The sequence below is a fragment of the Helianthus annuus genome, chromosome 13 (genome assembly GCF_002127325.2).
Source record: "Helianthus annuus cultivar XRQ/B chromosome 13, HanXRQr2.0-SUNRISE, whole genome shotgun sequence".
NCBI lineage: Eukaryota > Viridiplantae > Streptophyta > Magnoliopsida > Asterales > Asteraceae > Helianthus > Helianthus annuus.
In genome coordinates, this window is record NC_035445.2 from 76,061,799 (window position 1) to 76,070,642 (window position 8,844).

The window sequence follows — 8,844 nt, forward strand, 5'->3', positions numbered from 1 at the left end:
CATTGTTCCATTTACGCTTGTTATCACTAGCAGGTGTGGTAGCTGTAGCAGTAGGGGTAGTAGCAGAAACACATGGCGGTAGCGAACCACGCTCGACCTCTTGGTCGGTGATCTTGTGTGCTAAACGTATGATCTGAGGCAGGTTGTTAAGATTTGCAGCAGTGACCAAACTCTTTACTAATGGTGCTAGGCCCTTGATGTACAGTTCAATTCTTCGAGGTGGGGGTCGAGACAAGTTAGGGCACATGTTTGCTAGCTCATGAGATCGTTTCGTGTATGCCTCGATCTCGGACCCCCCCATTTTCAGATTGTAGTATTCGTTCTCAAGTTTCTGAATCTCGTCACGAGGACAGTACTCCTCTCGCATCAACTCCTTGAAATCGTCTTGAGTAGTTGCATTAGCCATCTCGATGCCCAACATTTGTACCTGGGCATTCCACCAAGTTAAGGCACCATCCTCCAAAGTGCCTGTAGCGTACTTCACCCGGTCCCCCATGGGACAGTTACACATAGCGAACAGCGACTCAGCTTTCTCAAACCAACGTAGTAACCCCACAGCCCCTTCAGTCCCACTGAATGTCTGTGGCTTACAATCCATGAACGTCTTGAACGTGCAAGCAGGCGGATTGTTTTGATTCTGATTCGCCTGCTGACCTAATGGACGAAAGAATTACAGCACACGGGTAAGAGTTGTGTACGCGACACAAGAATAAAGAGTATTTGGCACATTCTGTACCAGCTTGATAGGCTGCCAAAGCCTCAGCCACACGTGTGTTAATCAAGTTTGTCAACTCGGCCTGAGTCATCGCAATGTGACCACGTCCATGGACTCGTCCGCTCATGATTCTATATAAGAAAAGGGAAAAGGTTAAGGGTCGAGATAAGGTAGGAGTCAAACCTCACATTGACTTCTACAGACTACTGAGTTCACATCAGACAACAGAGCGGAACCCTTTTCACACCCGTTAAGCCTCACTAGGACTCACATGCACCCCACATTATTATTATGTGTGCACCCATAATAACAATGCAATTTGCATGTTTATCTCAGCTCCTCCCAACTCGTGCTAAAAGGTTCCTCAAATTCGAGTAGCAGAACAAAAAACACCACAACATAAATAAGAAAGGTTTAGAGATGTGTCACACTATCAATCACATAACGTAGGCTAGTTACACAAGAACTCATACTATAGTGCTAGGTGTGCATTGATGCGTGTGTAGTGTAATATAATTTAGATATATAATTAAGCCCTTTTTACACCTTTAGCCAAGTTTTAAATTTATAAAACACGATATTCACTAACACTAAACACACATATGGGCAAGTGCACCCATCGTGGACGTAGTATAGTGTTGGTAAGATACCGAGGTCGTCCAAGGACACAAGAGCTTTTAATACCGGTTTATCCTCAACGTCTAATCAAATCAAAAGTTAGAAAAAATGTTTTTAAACTAAGAAAATAAAAACTAACTAAATGCTGAAAAATAAAATAAAAATAAAAACAGATAGACAAGATGAATCACTTGGATCCGACTCGTGTATTAGTATAACTTTTGATTATTTTCGCACTTTTGCACTTGTTTAAGAGATTATCTTAGTTATTGTAGTAGGCCCCTCTTTTGAAGGCGACGTTACCCTCAACCCAGTAGTTTGAGTCAGCAAGGATACAATCCTAAAGGGTTGGATTATTGGAAGATAATGAATTAAGTTATTAATGCAAATTGTGGTAGGCCTCGCTTTTGGCGGTGACGTTACCCTCGACTAAGTAGTCTGAGTCAGCAGGGATACAGTGTAACATCCGTCACAAACGTATATCCAAAAGATCCGACCCGTTTTGAATCTCGGATTCTAACCCTTGAAACTCGAAAAAAAAAATTTCTCGCGAAATAAATAAATCATTTTATTGTTTAATCTAATTAATTATCGTTATAATTCTTCATTTATTTATTCGATTATTTTTTTAACTAATCCTAAACTAACCTAGTTAGTTTGTTTAGTTTCAAAGTTAGTTGAGATAATATAAGTAACCAAATTAATATTGTTAGTCAAGTTATTTCTAGTTAAAGGACCTTATTTTAACTACTTTTAAAATTAAAAAAAAAAAAAAAAAAAGAAATAAAATATGTAGACTATACTCGATCAACTACCCTTTGTGCAAGGGTTGCATTTAAATAAAGTTTATTCAAATTTTTATGTCATTTTCTTTTGAAACAAAGAGTGCCGCCAAAAAAAAAACGAAACACAGCAACCAAGTCAACGTTTTCTTTCTTTCCATCCTTTTTTCGCTGATTTTCCGGGATTCCAATCTGTTACGCATTTCCGTTTTAATACTAATCACGAATCCGAACTACAATCAAAGAATCATTCATCATCTTCAGTTTTCGGTAACCCAAAATCATGCAAATCAATCACGAACTGTTGCCAAAGTTTACGAGACCTTCGAACACTATAAAACCGAAGCCTCCAACCCGTTCAAGTCCGTCACATCTTCAAAACCACACTCTACTCTCGATACCCTTTCACACACTGACAACACTCTTTCGATTAACATTACATCCTCGCCGGAGCCGGAGAAACTGGTATCCACACCGGAGTCTTGCCGAAGATCGGAGCTCGCCGGAAACACACATAACCGTGTCGGAGAAGACGACAGGAGTCACGACGGAACTTGCAAATCTTTGCGTTTCGGTATACACTTTCTTATCATCCCGGTTTATATTTTCTTGTTTTAATTGGTTTCGTTTAAACCTTCTAGGGATATATTTTGTCAATTCGTTTTGTTTAAATCTTCTGTGATATCATTTTACTATTATATATATAACAATTATTATATTAGTCTTCCTTATATGTTTATATCAACTTTCAAGGCATACCGATTTTGTTAGTAAAATTTGGATGTTTATTTGTTATTTAGAGCAATCATTCTTTTAAGTAAATGTGAGAAGTTAATATGATCTTTTTTTTTTTTTACCTTACATTTTTGCAATAAAAGAAATAAGACTTTGTGATTTGTTTCTTGTTTTCTGTTCGGCTAGGCTTCTGTTCTAGCCAAGAAGAAGACAACATATTTTAATTTTAATTTATTTTAAGGGAATATTTCACAAAATAGTAACCAAGTTTCAAAAGTGTTCTAATTAGGTCACTGGTGTTGTTTTTGTCCCAATTAGATAACTTAACATTCAAATTGAGCCATGTCCTTTTTTCCATGTGTCAAGAAAAAAATGGAGCATAAGATGCTGGTGTCGAATTATTTTAATATATGAAATTATATTTATTAAAAATAACAACCATTTAATTACATTAAACATTAAAAAAACAAGTTACAATCCACGTCATCACTCGACGTTAGCATCAAATAAAAGAGAAAAAAGAAACAAAAATCCACATCACCACAGTTACCTATGAAATTGATGAAAAGACCCTTAATTTTAATGAAGAATGAATGTTGAGTGACCTGATTGGAACACTTTTGAAACTTAAGTGACCTAATTGGAACACTTTTAAAACTTGGTTACTATTCTACAAAGTTACCCTTTATTTTAATCCTTAAATATTTTAGTAAATAAACTATTTTATTTAAAATTCTTTTATTTTAAAAACCCTTTACAAACCTAAATTTATTAAAAAAACAAATATTCTTTTCTCTTTTAAACTCTAAAAATAATAAACCTTTTCAGTTCATTTGTATAAAAAGACCCCTCAATCTATTTAGGACTCAAATAACTAGCAAGTTATTCTCATCATCTTTATTCACTTTATTTTATTTTATAACACTAATATTTGTAACGAGTTAAATGCATGAATAACTATCATGCAAATCACAAAGATTAGGATATTTAATTAAAACTTTTAGTAATCACCTCTCGTGTGGTATTCCATATCTAGGATAATCACTCTCGTGCATTTGGATTCTCCATCTTTACTTGTGCATTCTTACCAGAAATCGCAACGCAACCATTGTGAGTATACTCGATCCCATTTTCGTTTTAAACACATTTGGGTGCAACATGTATTCCATATTCAAATTACACAACACTTGAGTCTTGTTATAATCACACTCTATCCACATTTAAACATGAAACAATTTGATGCCTGTTAATCTCTTATGCTATGCATGTTGAACGTGTTAATCTCAATGCCCTTGAGTCTTGGGGTATTGCGATGTTGAACGATATGTGAACGATATGTGAACGATGTTGAACGATATTTGAACGATGTTGAACGATGTTGAACGCTGTTGAACGATGTTGAACGATATTGAACGATGTTGAACGATATTGAATGGCAAAGTAGTAACATGTATCATTTTATTCATGTTGGATATGAGCACATTTAAACATTTTATTCTACTATGCTATGTATCAAACTTGTATACTCGCCAACGTTTTGTTGATTGTACTTTAATACATGTTGCAGGTTGATAGATGAAGAATTCAAGAATCAAGTTAGGGTGGACTAGAAACTCACCTAGAAAATAAACTATGGTTGAAAGATGATTTATGTTTTAATCATGTTGAAACAATGTATTGTTCTTTAGTTTTAATAGAATGATTTAATCTATATTGTCACAATTAGCGTTATGTTGTTTTGAGCAATTTGTTCGTCTCATCCCGATGTTTCCGCCATCGGTTGGGGTGTGACATACAGTCCTAAATAGCCGGTTTATAGTATTAATAGTAGTTAACTTATGAGGGGGTCAAAGAGTTTGGATCCCCGCCATCCAATACCTATGGGCATTGAAGGAGATCCTACTAAATTTGACCCAGGTCCCTTGCAGGACCTCTAAACGTTGAACAAGGGCAAGACCCTTACCAAACCGTTCCCTTAACCCCCGACCAGGTAGCCAACATACCTCCATATAGACCGTGGAGATATGAATGGTGAAAATCTTTTATTTTATATAGACAGTAAAATAATGCCAAGACACCACGGACAAACGATAAGGAAAGATCACCTTCAACATAAGCAACTAGTTATTAAAGTCATTAATACAAAACCAAATAAAAAGTGCAAAAGATTAAAAATAAAAAGTATTATACTAAACACTTGTCTTCACCAAGTGATGTAAGAGACTTAGGCAAACATGGCCTTGATTGTCAAGAACTATTACTATCAATCTTGAATCCCGAGACGACTCACACACTCTACGATGGACAATGGATGATGGTGGTGGATGATGGTGTTATGGTGGTGGTGGGTGGTGGATGAAGTGTGAGAGAGGTGGTGTGCCAAGGGATGAGTTGAAATGAAGCCAAGCACTCCTATTTATAGGCTGAACAGAAGCCTGGGCACGGCCCCGTGTCCGCTGGACACGGCCCCGTGCCCGTCTGACACTCTCTCTCTTCATTAATTGTAATTCGCAATTACAATAAATGCACCTGCAGCACTCTGACCACGCCCCCGTATCCGCTGGGCACGACCCCGTGGTGGGCAATAGAAGCTCTACCACTTTGTCTTTTGTGCCAGGGCTGACCATCCTGGACACTGCCCCGTGCTCGCTGAGCACGGCCCCGTGTTGAGCTGGACACGCCCCGTGTCCGCTGGACACAGCCCCGTGTTCAGCTGGGCACAGCCCCGTGTTCAGCTGGGCACAGCCCCGTGTTCAGCTGGGCACAGCCCCGTGTTCAGCTGGGCACAGCCCCGTGTTCAGCTGGGCACAGCCCCATGCTCAGCTGGGCACAGCCCCATGCTCAGCTTTCTTCTTGTTTTTGCTTTGGGAGATGCTGTCGAGGAGTCGGGCATGCCACGTTTCTTCCTTTTCTTTGTATTTATGTTGGATTTAGCTAAATTTTTGCTTCTTTTGTTCATTTAAGCTCTTTTAACCCTGAAAATACAAAAGGAAGACAAAAGCACACTTTTTCCAACATTAGTACTTAAAAAGGGTTAGTTTTATGCCTCATTTGATGTAATTTATATGTTGCATTTTACTCACATCAAATACCCCCACACTTGAATCTTTGCTTGTCCTCAAGCAAAACTCTTTAATATGTGGCTTACACTCCCAAATGGAATGGGTAGAAGAGAAGGTTTTGGGCTTGTCTTGAGTGTCGGGAATCCAAGATCTTTATTGGGTTTTATTTTTATACTATTTATAATCCTATTCGTTATGATTTATTTAGAACGTTTCATAAGATAAATTACTTATTTGGGCATAGCATGCCTTTTTAAAATTCCATTTATATACAAGTTCACATACCTCACGGGAGACATCACTCACACTCGGCCGAAGGTGTATTTTTTTAGTGAATCACTCGAGAGCGGCATGGAACTTATTCCTACCATAAGCTTGCCAAGCAATCAATCCTCCTCCTTTTTAACTTTATACCTTTGTAAATATCAAGAGGACTTTTTGGGTGAAGGGTTAGGCTTGGGCTAAAGGTGGGTGGTTGGGTTAGTGGTTAGTAAAAGGGCGAAAAGCGTAAAAAGCGTCGGTTTTCGTAAGACTTTTTTTTGACTTTTTTTTAATGAAGCAATTTTTCAAACAAAGTTCTTTTTGATAACCTTGTTTGTTTATTTCTTTTGGCTTCATTATTATCATCATTTTTCTCTTTTTTTTGTGATAAGGAAGTCATAAGAAAAACCGCGCTTTGTTACTAAAATAAATGGTTTAAAATGAAAAAGGGGTTTTGGTGGGAAAAAGGGTGTTTGTTTTGGGTTAAGAAATGAAAAGGTTTAGGCTCAAAGGGGTTAACTAGGGGGATTTTGGGTAGGTGGTATAATAAAAAGGAAAATAATGGTGTAGAAATAAAAAGGGGTTAGTCCTAATGCCTCCATCATTTACTTACTCGGGTTTAAGTTGGTAAGGACCGGGAATGTATCGTCATGGCAAGTTCTAGAGTCGTAAGAAACCAAGCGGCTATTCACACAAGAAACGAAAAATGAGCATTTAGTTTAAAGATATGTATTTGTATGCTCAATAAAGGCTCAAAATTCACTTTTGTGGGAATGGGTTTTTAATGTGATCAAGTATATATAATCAAATTTTAATTACTTGTCATGCCTTTTCATAATTTTCTTATGTTGGTTCTTTTTATCACGACGCTATCGGTTGTAAATTTTATAAAAATATAACCTTATTAATCTTGGGATTCCTAACTTAAACTTCAGACAAGTAAAAAAAATGAAAATTTTTTGAAAAAATTTGGGGTGTTTAGCGGTTCCAATAGAGTTTTGTGTAAGGCTTGTTGTTAGAACTTGAAAAATTTCAATGTGTTAGCTTCCCCCCCCCACACTTAAATTACACATTGTCCTCAATGTGTCCCAAAAATAAGATTTTCGGTTGATTAGAATGTGTAAAAGTGGGTTAAAAACAAGATTTTATGTTACTGGGTAGCTGAACACGGGGCGGTGTTGGCTGAGCATGGCCCCATGTCTAGACTGCCAGTACCAAAAGTAAACAGAAGGCTGGGCACGGGGGCGTGTTCAGTGAGCACGGCCCCGTGTCCAGATACCTGAACTGGGCATTTCTGCAGAGTTTTGGGCACGGGGGCGTGTTGGGTGAGCACGACCCCGTGCTGAACTTGCTGTAATGAAGAAAAATTGTCGGGAGGCTCTGTTTTTGTGCTTGGGGTGTGGGTTCAAGCTTCCCTTAGCTTCCTTTACCATCCCGAGTGTGTTTTATTCCTGAAAATTAAAAACTAAACTAGAAAACATAAAGGTTAATCTAAACTAAACTACGGATAGTTCCGCGGAATGCCTCCGTGGTGCGCCACGTTTATAAGGGTCCTTGGCTAGACCCTCCTTATCGGGTGGTTCTGGCTCATCTTCAATTAGGGGGTCATTATTGCCAAAAGGATATTTCATTGAACGCTCAAGATCTATGCTCCTTTTGAATGCCCCTAACTGAAGAGGTAGATTGTTAAATTTCCGGTTTTTCAAAGCCTTATGAGTTTGTACAAAAGGTTTTCCCAAGACTAGAGGGGCGTCATCAAGGATGACAAAGTCGGTTGGGATTACCATTTGATTTGTTTGAACCAAAACATCTTCAACTACACCGATTGATCTTATCACTTTTCGATCGGATAGAAAAATGGGTATTTGAAGTGGAGTAAAATCACTAATACTTAATTTTTCAAAAATTTAGTTAGGCATTATGTTAACACAAAGATCTTTATCAATGGTGATATTACTAATAAATGAATTTTGAAAGAAACATGGAACCGGTGTAATGTTAATTTCAAAAGGGTCTTCTATTATTAGTGAAGTTTGATCATTAGTTAACTTAACACTCACTATTTCTTTGATTTTAGCACTAGTGTTTAACTCTTTTAAAAACTTGGCATGAGGGGTTACTAAACAATGATTTTCGAAAGTAGGTGACAAGAGATTAATTTCTTCAAAATTAGACTCTTCTTGTAATTTAACGTTATTGGACTCACCTTTTTCATTGTTTAACTCATGTGTCGGTTTTTCACTTTCTTGTTCTTCCATTTTTACATTTTCAACTATCTCTACGTTATTATTACAATTTAATTCTTCTCTTACGCGGGATTCCTCTTCCCTTGCGCGAGATTCTTTCATGTAACGTTCGATAGTTTTAATGTGTTCTAATATCCTATTGGTCACTTCGGTGAGAGAAAAAGAATTTGGCTCCTCAAAGCTTGAATCCGGTTGTTCGATCCTTGGCTCCTCATAGTACTCATATGAAGTAGATGGTTCACACCATTGTTCTTCATTGTAAGTATATGATGGATAAGGGTCGAAACTTTGTTCTTCATAGTACTCATATGAGGTGGGTTGTTCACGCCATGGTTCCTCATAATAAGAGTATGAAGGTGGTGGCTCATATCTTGAATCTTTAAAGTATGAGTATGAAGGCTCATACCTTGGTTCATCAAAATATG

General features: G+C 37.6%; 1 protein-coding gene across 1 annotated transcript; it reads left to right on the forward strand.

Moving 5' to 3' along the window:
* Positions 1-2,226: 2,226 nt before the first annotated feature.
* On the forward strand, positions 2,227-4,569 carry LOC110902831. The gene is made up of 3 exons (XM_022149205.2): positions 2,227-2,689; positions 3,887-3,960; positions 4,418-4,569. The coding sequence occupies exons 1-3, from the start codon at positions 2,399-2,401 to the stop codon at positions 4,458-4,460; spliced, it is 408 nt and encodes a 135-aa protein (XP_022004897.1). The 5' UTR covers positions 2,227-2,398; the 3' UTR covers positions 4,461-4,569.
* The last annotated feature ends 4,275 nt before the right edge of the window (positions 4,570-8,844 follow it).